At 39.4% G+C, this 19166-nt stretch overlaps 2 protein-coding genes across 2 annotated transcripts; both read left to right on the top strand.

Annotated features, from left to right (window-relative positions):
• The first annotated feature begins 13792 nt into the window (after positions 1–13792).
• Positions 13793–15561, top strand: LOC127088302 (peptidyl-prolyl cis-trans isomerase FKBP65). The gene is made up of 5 exons (XM_051029229.1): positions 13793–14096; positions 14187–14357; positions 14642–14769; positions 14861–14960; positions 15081–15561. Exons 2-5 carry the CDS (start codon positions 14226–14228, stop codon positions 15186–15188), a joined length of 468 nt encoding a protein of 155 aa, XP_050885186.1. The 5' UTR covers positions 13793–14096; positions 14187–14225; the 3' UTR covers positions 15189–15561.
• A 235-nt stretch (positions 15562–15796) lies between these two features.
• On the top strand, positions 15797–17938 carry LOC127084299 (pyrophosphate-energized vacuolar membrane proton pump 1). The gene is made up of 5 exons (XM_051024717.1): positions 15797–16204; positions 16316–16402; positions 16453–16783; positions 16883–17293; positions 17423–17938. Exons 1-5 carry the CDS (start codon positions 15870–15872, stop codon positions 17489–17491), a joined length of 1233 nt encoding a protein of 410 aa, XP_050880674.1. The 5' UTR covers positions 15797–15869; the 3' UTR covers positions 17492–17938.
• Positions 17939–19166: the final 1228 nt, after the last annotated feature.

Here is a 19166-nt window from a genome sequence, read left to right on the forward strand (position 1 = left end):
AGAAACCCCTCATCAATTTGCTTATGAACTTCTTCGTTAATCTTCACTGCCATATTAGGATGAGTTCTTCTGAGCTTTTGCTTCACCGGTACACACTCAGGCTTCAATGGCAAGAAATGTTGTACGATATCAGTATCTAGACCAGGCATGTCTTCATATGACCAGGAAAAGACGTTGACATATTCTCGTAGCAACTCGATCAACCACTTCTTAACAGATTCTTCAAGGAGTGCCCCAATCTTCACCTCACGAACGCAACCTTCAGATCCCAAGTTAACTGTCTCCAGATTCTCAAGATGTGGCTGAATGATCTTCTCCTTGTGCTCAAGAAGACGGGTAATCTCATCAGGAATATCTTCAACATCATCTTCTTCTGCCTCAAATACAGGAAACTCAAAGTTGGGAGATGGTGTTGGATCATTATGTTCAATGGGTTTGATTATCCTGTATAATGATTTTGAGTATAAAAGAGATTTCAGAATTCAAACAAGGCAAATCATTATGCAGATGAAAAGATTGATTTTATTCTCTTTTTAGGGTTTTATGGTGATCACCAATTTCATGCAAAAAAGTAAAAAGGGAAAATAATTTTGGAAAAACAAACATTTAACATGTGATTATTGAATGAATATCATTGTATTAATCAAATTGTGCCAACAATGTATTCACTTCTCCCTTTGGCATGGGAGAAGGGTTTTCAAACAAAATGAACACATTACATTGACTTATGGATAACTGTTGTGAAATTCTGGTGCAGTCAGAGTTCAGATGTTCTACTCGAAGTCATGACATCTGATCCAACATTGTTACAAGTACAGCAAGACAGTTATAAAAATTAAAACCCAGTACTAATATGCACACATTCACAGATGTCACGACATCTGCTACTATACCACCACAGAAAACAAGAACACCCAGTTCTGTCCATCTGGTACAAATACACAGCAGAGATCAAACATAGCACTTACTTCTATTGAGCCTGCACTGTTATCAGCATGATGTCTCAATATTGATTTCAACATCACTTGTTCTAGCATTACAGTTTGTTGTACTGTAAAAGACCAACTAGTCTATACTTCAGTATCAACTGTCAATGATGAATGTCATAACATTCTGTTTGGCATTCAGACAGTATGCTATGTACCAGGTCAGTTATTCCCTTGATAAACAGACTGAAATACATACTGAGTTATAACAGACAGAATGTAACTTGCATAAGGTGAAAAAACACAAGTAATTGTTAACCCAGTTCGGTACAACATTACCTACTCTGGGGGCATACCAAGCCAGGAAGAAGATCCACTATCAGCAGTATTAATTCAGAGTTAAACTCCCCCGTTTACAATTCTTCACTTAATCCCTACCCAATGCAATCTATACCTAGGAACTCCTAGATAGAAACCTCCAGTTTCCATTCCTATCACTACAATTACAATGTAATGCTAAACACCTTGAACTTGCTTCACAGCTTCGTTCAAGACCATAACAACTCTTACCAACAGGCTTTGAGTTACAAATAATCTCATGCTTTAGAGCACTGACAAACACCTGGTAACCTTCCCACAGGTTGGGAGGTTTACCTCACACACACCCCTAATTTTACATTATTTGAGGCTTCCAAAACCTAGGTTACAATCTGCTATTTATAACCTAAACACCCAATTGGATTTGGGGCTTCAGAAATCGCAGCAAACTTCTCCTTTGTTGTTACAAAGCCAACAGAAAACTTCTGCTACAATCAAGGTCTTCAATCTTTTACTTCCTAAAATATCTCCATATTTGGAAATTGTATATTCACCAAATATTCTGATTGAGTCTTCAAGATCTCCACAAATAACGCCACATAGGATTCTAACTAATCCCAGAATATTGAATCAGTTAACACATAATAGAATTAACTAATTCAGTTTTATACACATGCGTGATGTCATAGTCACGATGTCGTGACATCTTATATGACATGTTGGTCCAGATGTTGAACTTCTTCAACCCAACATATTAAAACAACAGAGGTGATTACATTATTTGTTTTACAAAATTAATGTCAATCCTAAGGTACTAACAATCTCCCCCTTTGGCAAATTTTAGCTAAAACAAATAAACATTACACTAGACACCACATCCCAATATGGGTCTGCACTTCCTCTTTGTCATTGTCAGCACCATCACTAACACCAACTTTGTTGTGCATGAAGAAGAAGCTGTATAGTAATCAGCTGCATCACAACCCTTCCCCTCAACACTAGAGCTTCCTGAAGAAAATGTAATGCTGAGTACATAGATAATGTAACTCAAATCACAAGACACAATTGTCTTCTTAACTCAGATCACAAGTCACAAGTGATATACCCAGTTAGTGACTTTTGTGCCTGAAAACAACTTCTGCTTGCTTCCACATTTTGCTTGCTTCTGGTACATCCTCAGGATAATGTTTCTCTCCCCCTTTTTAGCTAAACATTTATAAATGAAACCTTCACAAAACCAGATCCAGGCGCAGTATGCCCAAATCTTAACAAACCCCATGGTTTAGAGGGAATGGAATGTCGTTCTTGTGAGAAGAGGAGTGCTGATACATCCTTTAAATAGGTCAGACCATGCTTAGGAATTAACGGTAGGAGTAAATACTTGGTCAAGATCCATAAATATTTGCTTAGGAATTAACGGTAGGAGTAAATACTTGGTCAAGATCCATAAATATTTGCTGAGAATCAGTCAGAGAATCACCACCAATATTCCAGACTATCTTTGAATACCTTTCATAGCTCTTGACTGTTTCTTTTCAAAAAACAACAGTTCCAATGCATGTAGACTATTCCATAAATGTTGTCAGACACGTTGCAAGCGATGTCTTAACATTCGACACTGCTTTTGTCTGCATTCTTCATGTATTCTCCCTATCACCATTTCCTAAAACCACTTTCTCACCTCCAGTGGTAGCTTGACATCTAGCACCACACATCCATATTTCCTTATATAACTTCCAGCAGGTACATAGGATATCTTATGTTAAGAAATCACATATGACATCTTGTGAACACTCTGTCCTTTTTGTTCACAAGGAAAACTACCAGCAGTTTAAACAACATAACAGTAGTTTAATCAGCAGTAGAAGCAAAACAATTACTAGCTATGGCTATTAGTAATACACACATGCACAAGGGTACTTCTCCTCCCCATAAACCTGTGCAACAATCAGAATTACTAGTTATGGATGCAACTAGTAAGACACACAAATTGTCCAAGGCAATGTCATGACATCCGGTCAGACAGTCTTCTGCTCACTCAGCCTTGACACACACCATATCATCCCACTAACTAACAAGGTGTCATACCTTGTTATCTGAGAACACATAGACCACAAGCTTGATGATTACTTGCAGCGCAAAGACAGAACTCCCCCTGTCATGAACAACCAACTCTCCTCTTGAAACTTGGAGATCACACATGAACATATCCAACACCCCAAAGTTGGACCTTCACATACTTCCTGATTCAAAGAGAACCCGGACCACTTGATGAATGGAAAACATAAGACGTATCTTCATGTCTTCAAGAGCACTCCCTCTGTTCAACCCTCTTGGCTGAACACATCCACACTCTGTATCAATCTCTCTTCTAACCAGAACAAAAAATCACTTCACCAACTATTGTAACATAAGTTAGGACATCCTTCAAAATATAACAACGAACACCATCTGATAATCTTCAGATAACACTGAGTCACCAGCTTGATCCAAAAGAACCCAGGCAAAAATTGGGGCATATACATTCTCATCCCATTACAAGAGATAATCTTCCATAGATAGCTCAGAACTCCTACCACAAGCTCCTAGAGATGAATAGAAAATGTAACACCCTTCTAAGATACCCCAAAATATTTAATTAAATAGCAATATATCAATCAGAGTAATTATGCAATTAAGGGTGTCACACAATCAATTCACACCGTTTTCCAAATTATCCTGTCATGCTCATTTATTTCATTAGAATAAAACATGTGCATAATACGCAGCGGATACAACTAGCAACATTCAAACCATGTGGTACATTACATGTAAAGTTGTTTAACAACCAAAAGAAAACATAGTAAAACATCCCATCCCGATGTTACATCTACCAGAGCATGACCCACTAAGGAGACTATACTAGACTCCAAGCACTAGCTCCTACTCAATCACTGCTCGTTACCTGAAAAATAGTTGTAAGGGTGAGTCCTTCAATCGATATAATAAGCATTATAAAATATCATGTAATGCTAAGTAATATAACACATATCATTACCCTAATCAGATTACACATATTCAGCAACGGCAATATCAACTCATAATCATCACCATCATCATACTCAAACTCAAAACAACCATAAAACACACGTATAATATTGGAATACATCCATTCATATTATACGCCATACATACATACGTTATGCAATGAGACTCCATGCATGCGGTACCGACTATTCGTGAACATATAGTTCAACCTCACCGACCAAATCCAGGTACGGCTACCAAGCTCACTAGTCCCACTCATTTGAGACCTAGTGACTCACATCACTAATTCCTCACCATGGGAATTAGCTACCACCCCAAGGGCTATGCTATGCACGCTAAATCACCTAGCATGCAAACATCAACAACAATCCACAATAACTCATCACTAATTCCTCACCATGGGAATTAGCTACCACCATAAAGGCCACAACATGCATGCTAATCACCTAGCAATGCTACATCATCAACAACAATTCAAGAATAGATATATGCTCACACTCTAAGCCATAAAACAGTCTATTCACCAATGCACACATAACTGATACATTCACAGCATCACGCATACTATCACACATCAGCAGTATTTTATCACATAAGCATATCATATCATGCCAAATAACAACCACAGTATTAGCACACTCTACTAATACCTATACTACTCAAAACAACGGGAAATGATCCCTAATATATCATACATCATCTGCATTATGTTACTCAGCTGAACAGTTAAAAACTGCACAACAACAGCTCAGGAAAATCACAATCCTGCCCATACGCGTATTGCCTAACCCCATACGCGTATGGCCCATCTCCTGACAAAATCCCATACGCGTAACACCATCTCATACGCGTATGCTACGCGTACCACTTCCCCATACGCGTACCAACAGAGACCAATCTACGTTCAAAACATCATCTTCCTCATCCATACGCGTATTGCCTAGTGCCATACGCGTACCAGGCCATCTCATACGCGTATTGCCTAGTGCCATACGCGTATGACCAGAAACCAGATTTCCAGATCTGCTATGGCTTTCTCTGCTACGAGATCTATCCAATTCAACCTTCTACAGTCCAATTTTACACAATAATCGTTCATATCATCTAACACGAATTATAACCTATTCGATCTCACAACTCCTAACACTATTGCATCTAATTCCTACGAATTTCCTCTCAATTGTAACCCAATTTCGTTCATCCAAAGAGTTCACAATTTCATCATAATCATCCAATTCATATGGTTTATCACTACCCAGTACATATTATCCCATAATACCCATTAAACGATGATAAACCCCCCTTACCTGAGTTAATCCGGCAAATCTCTGAGCTTCAAGCTTTCCTTCCTCTCTTCAACCCTTGTTCTCTGGCTCTCTTTGCCCTTTTCCACTTTTCTGCCCCTTTTTCCTTTTCACGTGAAAATGAACCTTTTTACTAAATGGGACCTTTTCTAAATTCCAACTTTTATTCCAATAAAATAATAACCCAATAATAGTAATTCAAATAATAATAATAATTCCAATTATTTAATTAAATTAATAAATATGTTATTAACTCAATTTAAATAATTATCTTATTTTATCGGGGTGTTACAGAAAACACCTCCTTTTGTCTTCAACTTGCTACTTTTCTGCTCAAAAGTAATTTGTTTCAGACTTTCCTCAAGAATAATCAGCTCCCATATGTTGATTATCTTGATTCTTCGAACTCACTTCTGACTTCTCCATGTTTATCAGACTTCTCCATGTTTATCAGACTTCTCCCAGAGATATCAGCAGTATTAATTCAGAGTTAAACTCCCCTGTTTACAACTCTTCACTTAATCCCTACCCAATGCAATCTATACCTAGGAACTCCTAGATAGAAACCTCCAGTTTCCATTCCTATCACTACAATTACAATGTAATGCTAAACACCTTGAACTTGCTTCACAGCTTCATTCAAGACCATAACAACTCTTACCAACAGGCTTTGAGTTACAAATAATCTCATGCTTTAGAGCACTGAGAAACACCTGGTAACCTTCCCAAAGGTTGAGAGGTTTACCTCACACACACCCCTAATTTTACATTATTTGAGGCTTCTAAAACCTAGGTTACAATCTGCTATTTATAACCTAAACACCCAACTGGATTTGGGCCTTCAGAAATCGCAACAAACTTCTCCTTTGCTGTTACAAAGCCAACAGAAAACTTCTGCTACAATCAAGGTCTTCAATCTTTTACTTCCTAAAATATCTCCATATTTGGAAACTGTATATTCACCAAATATTCTGATTGAGTCTTCAAGATCTCCACAAATAACGCCACATAGGATTCTAACTAATCCCAGAATATTGAATCAGTTAACACATAACAGAATTAACTAATTCAGTTTTATACACATGCGTGATGTCACAGTCACGATGTCGTGACATCTTATATGACATGTTGGTCCAGATGTTGAACTTCTTCAACCCAACATATTAAAACAACAGAGGTGATTACATTATTTGTTTTACAAAATTAATGCCAATCCTAAGGTACTAACATGTTGGAACATCAACAGCGGCCCAATTATTGTAGATTCCCCTAGGTATGACAAAGTTGCCAAGGTCTTTCTCTTCATCATCTTCCACAATGGCAGCAGCTTCCTGATCTTCAACCGTGTGGATGAAACCTCCACTCTGGAACAACCCACGCTCATTGGAAACACCAGAAGAATACCCTATGCCAGCTCGGGATTTGTTATCTTCCAACTTTATCATTTTCCCCAAACCAGTAGTTGTACCATGCTCAATGGTCAACTTTGCATCCTTGTAGGAGACAAATGAAGAAAGTCCTTTCCTTGAAGGCTCAACAATAGATAAGGCTGGAACGACGTTCCAACCTCATCCTTAGCATCAATATAGGAGAAGGAAGATAAATGAATGACCAAGAGAGCCTTTTCTCCCCCTACCACCACCAACTTCTTATTCTTCACAAACCTCAATTTTTGGTGTAGGGTGGATGTCACGGCGCCTGCCTCGTGAATCCATGGTCTGCCAAGCAAACAGCTGTAAGACGGATGAATATCCATGACCTGAAAAGTGATCTAGAAATCACTAGGTCCAATCTTGATCGGAAGTTCTAATTCGCCGATCACAATTTTGCGCGATCCATCAAACGCCTTCACAACCACTCCACTCTGCCTCATGGGAGGCCCCTGATATGAAAGTTTGGCAAGAGTGGATTTTGGCAACACATTAAGTGATGATCCTGTGTCCACCAACACATTGGACAAGGCATCATCCTTACAGTTCATTGATATGTGTAAAGCCAAATTGTGGTCTTTCCCCTCCTCGGGAAGATCAGCATCACAGAAGCTCAGGTTGTTGCAAGCGGTTATATTTGCAACAATGCTATCAAACTGTTCAATTGTGACATCGTGGTCCACGTATGCCACGTCCAACACCCTCTGCAAAGCTTCGCGGTGTGGCTCAGAATTCATCAACAAAGATAAGACAGATATCTTTGATGGAGTTTGAAGCAACTGATCCACAACATTATATTCACTTCTCTTGATGAGCCTCGGCATCTCATCACCATCCTCTTTTAATATGCCAGACTGGCCAACCAGGACATGAGTGTTGTTATTCTTAATAGAAACGGGGTCATCAATAGGAACAGGATTGTTTGAAGAAGAAGTCCACATGGGACCGGCAGGATTAACAGCAGTTCTCTTCATGACATCTTCATGGGATTTCGGCTGCGCCGAGAAAACACGACCACTATGGGTCACACCACTGACGTTAGAAATGCTCACTACGGAAGTTGAGGGCAACGGCACCTCCTTTCCATCTTCCAGCATCACAGTATTATATCTGTAGGGAACAGCCTTGTCTGATACATATGGGACAGGGCCCGCTGGCTTGATCACAAGAGCTGGAGATACCTTCTTCTTGCTGCCATCATACTTGACGACAACAAGCTCAGGAATTCTAAACACTGGGGTGATAACATCAACTTCGTCCTCATTACGATTCTGAAGTATCTCAATCATCCCCTAATCAATCATCTCTTGGATGTCCCTTCTTACTTGACGGCATCCTCTCTCGTTGGTAGTGCACACCTGGCACCTATCATGGTCATGCTCGTAGTAGCTGTGTTCACACAACAGTTTATGCATCTCGACCAAAGACTGCCTTATATCATTAACATACAGGACTTTGTATTTGCCAGGGCATCCCTGGACCATGTTAATAGTTTCTTTCCCATGCTCGGGCAATGGGTTCTTCTTGACATTTGGACCTACGTCCTCGAAAAATAATATACCGCTTCTCACAAGGTCTTGCACCTTGGTCTTTAATGGGTAACAATTCTCCACGTCATGTCCGGGAGCACCGGAATGATATACACAATGAAGCTCTAGCTTATACCACCACTAAGGATTGGTTGGTACAGCATGAGGATCTCGCGGAGTTATCAGCTTTCTATCGATCAAAGAAGGATACAGTTCAGTATATGTCATTGGAATCGGGTCAAAAGTTACCCTCTTCCTCTCGTAGTTGTTGGTGCTGGTGTTATTATTGTTGCGAGGCTGGTAGGCCTGTTGTTATTGACGTTGTTGTTGTTGTTGTTGATGAACTTCTCGAAAAGTAGGTGCTATGTGAGCCACCTGGTGTTGGTTGACGGCAGGACGCACATCCTTCCTCCTCACGGAGGGCCTTCTTTTAATATGGGAGGACACAGCATGAGTCTCTCCCTCCTTCTTCCTTGCAAAGCCTCCATACTTCTTTGCTGAGGAGCTGTCATCTTTAGATAAACGTCCTTCGCGGACCCCTTCTTCCAATCTCATCCCCATATTCACCATTTCGGTGAAGTCTGAGGGAGCACTAGCAATGATTCTTTCATATAGAAAGAGTTCAAAGTCTTCAAGAAGATCTTTGTCATCTCTTTCTCTTCTAGGGGTGGCACTATCTGAGCTGCCAACTCTCGCCATCTTTGGGCGTACTCCTTGAAGGTCTCCTTGTCCTTCTGCAATGTCGCCCTTAACTGGTCCCTGTCTGGAGCCATATCCACATTATATTTATACTGCTTGATGAAGGCCTTGCCTAGATCGTTGAAAGAGAGGATGCTTTCACTTTCCAGCCCCATATATCACCGAAGCGCAGCACCTGTCAGGCTATCCTGAAAGTAGTGGATCAGCAGTTGGTCATTATCGGTATATGTGGACATCTTGCGAGCATACATCACAAGATGGATGAGTGGGCATGTATTTCCCTTATACTTCTCAAAGTCAGGTACTTTGAATTTAATAGGGATCTTCATGTTGGGCACTAGGCATAACTCAGTAGCACTTTTACCAAAGAGGTCCTTACCCCTCAGAGTCTTCAGTTCCTTGCGTAGCTCAAGGAATTTGTCTTTTATCTCATCCATCTTCTCATATAGGTTCGGGCCCTCAGATGGCTCGGAATGATAGATGGTGTCTTCAACACGGGGTAAGGTGTGCACAATGGGAGGTGGCACAGATAGGACTGGGCTAGATGCCAGCAAAGAAGCGAGAGTAGGAGCAAAACCCTCTGGCACAAAATTAGCAGGCATTCCCCAAGGGAACCCAGCTGGCATAGACGGAGCGAAGTGGGCGGTTGCAGCAGGCACCGTTGAAGTCGCTATCTCAGAAATAACCGTCCTCGCGGAAGGAGTTGCAGGAGTTGGTGAAGCTTGGCTCTGGGCGGCCAGAACTGACTCCATCATGGCAGTCAACCTAGTAATCTCTTCCTTCAATTCCATGTTCTCTTGCTCTAAATGCTCCATTATCCTTGGATGATTGGCTCTGGTATTATAACGGTGCGTCAGCTTGTCTTCAAAATAAATGAAGAGCAAAGAGTTAGACCACTGATCAGGAGCTCAGAACAAAACCTGCTTATGCATATGATGCATGCAATGTTTGTGCACATGGTTTGCTTTTAATCAGAGGAACCTTTTAGAGATCTATTTGCAAATATTTTGAAAATATTAAACATATATGGAATACTCATAGCAATAGTATTCGGGAACTTTTTACACCAAAGAAGTAGTACAGTTTTGGTAACCAAATACAATACTAGAGAAAATGAGAATGAACATCCTATAGAGCCCTAGAAACAATCGTCCAAAGCCTTCGAGATCGGAAGATAAGCTGCACGAAGTCTCTTCACTTCTCTCTCATAAGCTGCTTCCATGTCGACTTTCTCCTTGGCAAGCTGATCATACTTCCTCTTCCAGAACCTAGATGAGTGAGGAAGAAGAGAAGTAACCACATCATCAGGCTCATCAATAACCTGATGCTCTAGAAATTCTATCACTGCATCCTTATCTTTGAGCTGCTGAAGAAGTTCCTCACGCTCATGAACCCATGCACGCGACCAGTCTTCGTCTCTCAACTCCTCTACTCCTTGGTTAGGGAGGGTTGAAGGCCCAACCATAACCATAGGGGTAGGTCTCGGATAATCATATGGCATGCGGTACTCAAGAGCTCTCTTCCTCACCCAAGAGGTGTAGGGTTCCAAAGCAATGCAATTCTTCTGACCAAGCTCTTTCCTTCCCTTCCTATGAACGTTGCGCCAGGTGCGGACCATTCTATCCTTCAAGTTCTGGGGATCTTTACCCTCTTGAAAGAATACACCTTCCAACAAAATGTTGTTATGGTTATCCTTTAAGGGGAACCCAAGCTGACGGCGAGCCAAAACAAGGTTGTAGTTAATTCCACCTCATGTACCAAGAAGAGGCACATTGGAGAACTCACCACAAGAGTCAACAAACTGAATGCCATCATAAACACGATTATACCAAGAGATATCGTCATTAGTGAGAGACATAAGTCTCGTGGACCACCGTAGACATCCCTTGTTCTCCTTGAAGGCGAGCGTCTGAGGCAAGTGCAAAATAAACCACTTGTACAACATAGGCAAACAACACACAATGGATCCACCACCTTTTGCATTCCTCATATGCAAAGAGAAATAAGTGTCACCCAACAGAGTCGGAACGGGATTAAGAGAAGAGAAAATCCTAATAGCGTTCATATCTACGAAATTGTCGATGTTGGGAAATAACACTAGTCCATAGATGAGAAGTACAAATATGGCTTCAAAAGCTTCCTCACTCTTGGCCTTCCCAAACAAAGTAGCTTTGGCAATGAGAAAATCAGATGGGAGACCTTGAATTCCACCTTTGGTAGTCATATGAGCAACAATATCAGATACATATATATGAAGCATATCAGCAATCTCTTGAGAAGATGGAATCTTCTCCAAGCCACTGAATGGCAACTGATCAAGAATAGGTATACCCACATGATAGGCATACTCCTCAAGTGTAGGAAAAAGCTGGAAATCCGGAAAAGTGAAGCAACGATACAAAGGATCATAGAACTGCACCAACACACTCATTAGACCCTCATCCACCTTGGTAGAAAGAATAGACAAAAGCTTCCCATGGCGAGATTTGAACTCCAAAGGCTCTAGTACATAAGATGTCAAACTCCTTAACTCTTTTAAGTCGGGTTGTCTGAAACTGTACTTCTTCGTATTCCTTCTTTGCTTATCCATGTCTAAAAATTTGAAAATAGACCTCTTAAGTTCCTTGAAAAATTTCATTGTTGATGATATGGATGCAAATGAATGCATGGATGCAACAATCACACTCAAGGATCAAGCAAGTCACACCACACAAAGGTCACGGGATGGCTCACGTCATTGTCAATATTAATCATCCATTTTGCTGGATTATGGTTTACACCTTATCAATACCCAAGTTCCATTGATATTGAGAATGTACGAGAACGGATCAACCGTGAATCAAGGGTTAGTTGTAAGTCACGAGCATGGAGTCTCGGTTAAGAACCACCCAATGGGGAGTGTACTATGGTTAAACCTGACAATCATGTTCTAAAAAGGGTCCCCATAGTCATCATCTCATCTTTCGGATATCATCGGATAAAACGACTACTCGTCCTCCAAAAATATTCTCAAGAGAGACTCTAATGAGTGTAGTATCGCGTAACAATCGTATCAAATCTTACACTTGAATGACCTTCGCACTACATCCTAAAATAGGCCAAGATGGGCTAGGTATCTAAGGTCCTTGGCTTATAAGGTTTATATTGGAAAGAGTAATGCCTAACCACGACTACTCGTGTGACATTATTGATCCCAACAAGACATCCACCAAGTGAATGGGCTTGCAAGTCAACTTGCTAAGGAATAACTCCACACAAGTCAACAAGACTATGCCATTCTCCTATCATAAGTGCACTCGAGTTCGGGTATAGAACTCATCTCACAAGAAACCACCAAGCATACAAGCAATTAATATATCAAGCAATTCATACATTACAAACAATACAGTCATCCCAAATTTGCACAAAAATATGTCACCAATAAATATAAACATACAACACATGTAAGCAAAAAGTAGGCTAAACCCACTAGGGTTGTCCCCAGCAGAGTCGCCACTTTTCTGTAGCGGGATTTTTGTTACCTTTAGGTTTATTGACTAAACCAAAAGTAAACATACAATTCGAGTCACCACCGCACTTTTATTTGTCCAAAGGAAAGGCTAAAAAAGCGAACAAAGGCCAAGTAAGAAGTTTTATCAAATAAAAAACTAATAAAAATGTCAGAGATCTAGGTAAGGGGGTTGGTTATGAAATGAGAAGGTTTTATGCACCCAAAACATCCTTAGTACTCTAAGGGAACCTCTTTTTGCAAACGTGTGTTGTAGGTTGGTATTTGTGAAAATATATGCAAAAGATTGTGGGGATGAGAAGAGAATAGATTATATTTACAATTTTGTTGTTTGAATGGATGAACCCATTGCCTACGTACCATCACAAAGGTAGGATCAAAACCTCGTAGTTCGGGGTAAAAATCTCAAAGATTGGTGAATTGATTTGATCAAAAGCCTTAAGGTCTTTTGTTACCAAAGGGAGAAAACTCAACCTAAACCAACAATCCACCATGTGAGGAGACACTACTAGAATAAGTCATTTTAGCCTCCTAGTTTAGAGTCGGCCACCGACACGGACACTATTAGTGTCGGCTAAGCCTACACTAACGGACTCTATCTAGGTACACTTGTAAGACAAGTTATTTTTTTTATCAGTGTCGGCAAAACCGACACTAATTGTTATTTTATATTTGAAGAATGTTTGATTAATTTATTTAGAGTCGGTGAGACCGACTCTATCTAGTAGCATTATTTTTTAATTAGTATTTATTTACTTAGAGTCCGCTAAGCCGACTCTATTCTTATAACATATACAATTTCCATTGATTTATCTATAATATATATATATATTTAAGGTTTAAGTATTTTATTTATTAATTAGAGTCCGCTTGGCGGACTCTATGGAATTTTTTATTTCGTACCAAAAATCAGCTTATTTCCCTCTTTCCTTTTCCCTCGTCATTTTTCACTCTCCCTCCATTTCATTTCACAAAACGAAAACCCTAATCTGATTCTTCCTCTCTCTCTTCCGATTCTTCCTCTCACCGTCGCAGGCGTCACCACCGTAATCACTGAGACCGCGACAAGGACTCCGTTAAGAACCGAAAAAAAACCAAGTCTCACTCCCACACCAAACGACGTCGCAAGCATCATCGCTAGTCTTCCGATTCTGATTCATATTCTTCATCCCCCTCTCTGATTACTCCAGGTAAATGATTCTTGGATTCGTATTTATGTGTGACAACTTCAGACATTTCAAGTTCCGTCTTTTTTGAGAAGAAAAGCCAACCCTAAAAATGTTGTTTCCATCATACTGGGAGGAGGTTCTGGTGTTCAACTTTTTCCTCTTACCAAACGAGCTGCTACACCAGCTGTGAGTTAACCAAACCATTGTTTTTGTTGACTCAAAATTCGAGAATTGTTTCATTCGGTAATGATACATAGTATTGTTTACATTTTTCAGGTTCCTGTTGGTGGATGCTACAGGCTTATAGACATTCCAATGAGCAACTGCATCAACAGCGGGATCAACAAAGTATTTGTATTGACACAGTTCAACTCAGCATCCCTTAACCGTCATATCTCTCGCACCTATTTTGGAAATGGCATCAACTTTGGAGATGGATACGTAGAGGTATGTATCAAGAAATCGGTTGTTAATTGTGAATGGTGTATATCGTCATGTTTAATTTTTGATCCCGTACTAGTTAACGATTCTGGTTATCAAAGCCGAGTTAACTCACTTAACAAAATTGTTTCGTGTAAATTCGAGCAGACTCATAAAGACTTAGATAGGATCAAGTTTGAGGACGGTTATAGACTGGTTTATACAACTATTGTTAAACTTTAATACAGATAAGAAGTGAACTTTTTGAAATATTATAATCCTCCTCATGCTTCTCTTACTCTTTTCATCAGGTACTTGATGTTGAGTTTCACAACGTGAAAGCTTTGTATAGACGAGCGCAGGCATATATAGAGACGGGAGACTTTCTTTTAGCAGATGTAGACATCAAGAAAGCTCTTGAGGTGGATCCACAAAACAGGTACACATAAACGATTGGTTTGATTCTCCATAGAAATTTATTTCCGGATTAGAAACTTATCACGGGGTGTGCATTGTTTTTCATTTTTCAGGGAGGTAAAGACGCTGAAAACAAAAGTGAAGCAACTTCAAGCTGATAGTGACAAAAAGGATGCCAAACTGTATGAAAATATGTTCGCTCATAAACCGAAGGTGATTAGTGTTTAAACTTGATAACTTTTGTTAATCTAAGTTCCCATTGTTTTCTTAATTCTGTATAGTATAATGTATTTCTAATTTCTAATTAAAACTCTTATCATGGTCCTCAAGCAGAGATTGAAGGTTGAGAAAGAAGAGGATGAAGTGGTGAAAACGGAAATGGACAATGTTGGTGACAGTGCAGCTCCTTCTAATGGTGGTTTAATTATTGATTCTTGTTGAATCTGGATAGTTTATTTACAATATAATGACGCATCTAACAAAAGAAAGTATATACAATATGTAGCAGATGGTAGCTGCATATAAAATTTCGGATGAAAGTTTACATGGTCACACAGAAGACATTTATACCAATATTGGTATTTGAAAGATTCCACTCTAGCCAAAATATGAGTCCTAGGCTATAGAATTTTGGCCAGATGGGAGACTGAAAATCCATTGCGTCTTAGCTGTCTTTAAGAATGTGCAAGACGGATTCAGGTCCACCTTAACATCGTGGACAACTACTATCATCTGTCATAGTGCATTTGTGTTGTTCTTCATTTGTCAAAAGTTTATATCACTACCATTAGTAAGAAAGCTAAATGAATATTTAGAAGTTCTTTGATGCATGATAGATATCAACAAGTACGATACCATTTGTGAAAGTTCAGAGCTTTCCAAGTTTCTGCTGTAACTAAGTCTTTTGTTATTTATATAAAAGAGAAATCTTTTATGGTTTAATCTTGTATCAATTTTATAATATTTATATTTTGAATTTATCTATGTTTTAGAGGTTAATATTGTACCGACCAAAGTTGATAGTTAATTTAAAAAATATATATTTATAAATACTTCTTGTTACTCTTGTGTATTCAGGTTATTGCTGATAATGTTGGTGATAATGTTGGTGATATTGCCGGTATGGGATCCGATCTATTTGGTTCATATGCAGAGGCATCTTGTGCTGCCCTTGTTGTTGCTTCCATCTCTTCTTTTGGGATAAATCATGAGTTCACTGCCATGTTGTTCCCTCTCATCATCAGTTCTGTGGGCCTCCTTGTTTGTTTGCTCACCACCTTATTTGCAACCGACTTTTTTGAGATCAAACTTGTAAAGGAAATTGAGCCAGCATTGAAAAAACAGCTTGTTATTTCAACAGTACTGATGACTGTTGGAATTGCAATTGTTAGTTGGATAGCACTCCCATCTACCTTCACCATCTTCAATTTTGGAGAGCAGAAAGTTGTCAAGAACTGGTTAGTTTCATAACACTTATTGTTAGGGTTTCAGTCTATTTACGAAATAATGATTTGAATCATAAATTTTGAACAGTCTTAGTACTTACTGGATTGATTTTGGCTTTGCAGGCAGCTATTCTTGTGTGTTTCTGTTGGTCTTTGGGCAGGGCTTATCATTGGATTTGTTACTGAATACTATACCAGCAATGCATACAGGTAAAAGTAATTCTGAATCATATTTTGCATTTTCTTTCTGAATTTTGCAGCCCTGTGCAAGATGTTGCTGATTCCTGCAGGACTGGTGCTGCTACCAATGTTATCTTTGGTCTTGCCTTGGGATACAAGTCTGTTATCATTCCAATTTTTGCCATTGCAATTAGTATTTTTGTAAGTTTCAGTTTTGCTGCTATGTATGGTGTTGCTGTTGCTGCACTTGGAATGTTGAGTACTATAGCAACCGGATTAGCCATCGATGCATATGGTCCAATCAGTGACAATGCCGGAGGTATTGCTGAGATGGCTGGAATGAGTCATAGAATTCGTGAGAGAACCGATGCTCTTGATGCTGCAGGAAACACAACTGCTGCCATTGGAAAGGTTCAGTTTTCCTCTTTTTTTTTTCTTTTCTTTTCACCTAGTTCAATATATTCTATTATTCTAGTTAAGTTCTTGATGTATGTTGTAACTATGTTGTAGGGGTTTGCTATTGGTTCTGCCGCCCTTGTGTCTTTGGCCCTTTTTGGTGCCTTTGTGAGCCGTGCTGGTGTTACAACCGTCGATGTCCTGACTCCCAAGGTTTTCATCGGACTGATTGTGGGCGCCATGCTCCCTTACTGGTTTTCTGCCATGACCATGAAGAGTGTCGGAAGTGCAGCATTGAAGATGGTTGAGGAAGTTCGCAGGCAATTCAACACGATTCCTGGATTGATGGAGGGAACTGCGAAACCTGACTATGCCACATGTGTGACAATCTCCACCGACGCTTCCATCAAAGAAATGATCCCACCTGGTGCCCTTGTTATGCTAACACCCCTTATTGTTGGGATCTTTTTTGGTGTTGAAACACTTTCTGGTGTCCTTGCCGGATCATTGGTTTCTGGTGTACAGGTAATTAATGTTTGGTACCCACTGTCTGCTGCTTGTAATACAATCAATATTAATTCATGATGCAATCTGCTGCTTGTAATACAATCAATATTAATTCATGATGCAATGTGGTTGTTGTGTTGATTACAGATTGCCAGTTTGAAAAGGAAAGTTCTGTTGAAAATGAAATTCCTGCTGTGCTGTTTGATATCAGTTTGAAATTCCTGCTATCAGTTTGAAAAGGAAAGTTCTGTTGAAAATGAAATTCCTGCTGTGCTGAAAGAGCAGCTAGAATTAGAGCTGAACAAATTGCCGAGGCTGCAACGACCCAATTACAAGAGGCTAACGAAGCAATGCGAGCTGCTACCGAGGCTGCAAAAGCTGCTACCGAGACTGCACAAAGGATGGAGAGGGAGATGAATGCTTGGAAGGAATTTATGATGAAGAAATTTGACACTTCAACTTTTGTATCACATTCTCATCATTATGATGACGATTTGGATGATCAATCATTAGATGAAGATTGATCTTGTACTTTTAGTAGAACGAATTAATCTCGGATGTGATTACTTTTTGTGTATGTTTTTTGAAAGTTAATGTGGGTAGAACTTTTGTAGTTACTTTCACGAATGTTTAAAATTGTTTCCAAATGTTTTACCATAAATATGATATTGTGGATTGAAAAAATTTGTTCGAGTGAGGTTGTCATGTTGCAACCCGTTATTGTCCTTTTTTGTTGACTTTAGAGTCGGTGTATGCAAGGCTAAATATTATTATAGACTTTTCTATGTTGACTTTAGGGTCGGTGACACGGACGCTATCTGTTGACTTTTTTTGTTGACTTTAGAGTCGGACAGGCCAACGCTAAACATAATATTGACTTTTCATGGTTTTGAAACAACATAGCGTCGGTTCAATTAGTGTCCGCTTTAGCCTCCGTCTCCCCGAGGCTACGTAGCCTCGGTGTATCTTTAGCCGACGTTACACAGTAGCTTCGCAACTTTTATTCAAGGCCCGACACCGACGCTAAACCGACGCTAACCACATATTAGTGTCTGTTTTTTCACCGTTAGCGTCTGTAAATGGCCGACGCTAATAACAGTTTTTCTAGTAGTGAGAGCTTCAACATACTAATGAGGGGTTAACCCTATAATAAGTATGGAAGACTTATAATCCAAACACTAAGGATGAGGTGAGATTTACATTAACCACTATGATGACTCAAACCTATGACTAATGTTTATGAAAAGGTCTAACAAAGGGTGGCCTTTGGAACCACAAAAACCACTTGAAGTGAGTTGTATTTACAAGTTAATTTATTTACAAAATGAAGTCAAAATTGGATTAAGATTTATTCACAATGAGTATTGATGAAAATATTTTGAAAAGTCAAAGGCATAATGCCTAGGTTTCTAGTTTGAAAACAATGTCAAAGTTAGAAAAGGTTTTGGCTTGGTTTAGAGTGAGGAGAAGAAGAGAATGGCTAGTCCTAAAGCATACAAAGATAAGAGAAAGAGATAAAACCCTTGGAGTTCCTTTTCTTGAAATCATAGAGATGATTCAAGATGCTCCTCTCCTTTGGACTTAGCAAACACAATCAAGCAATCAAACAATTTAGATTCAAGCTCCTAGGATCTCCATTTAGCTTGTCTCTCTCTTAACTTGGCTACTCATGACAATGGTCCTCCTTACTATCTCAAGATGGAATCCCTATCACAAAGAGCAAACATCAAAAAGTTCATAACACAATAAGAGGAATAGACAAAGAATAAGTTTTGGAAAGGAAGTCCTTTGAAGTCAACTTTGAGATTTAGCATTCTAAAGGCATGAGGCCTAGTTGTTCTTCAACAAATTTAGCATTCTAAAGGCATGAGGCCTAGTTTCTCTTGAACTC

The sequence above is a fragment of the Lathyrus oleraceus genome, chromosome 5 (genome assembly GCF_024323335.1).
Source record: "Lathyrus oleraceus cultivar Zhongwan6 chromosome 5, CAAS_Psat_ZW6_1.0, whole genome shotgun sequence".
NCBI lineage: Eukaryota > Viridiplantae > Streptophyta > Magnoliopsida > Fabales > Fabaceae > Lathyrus > Lathyrus oleraceus.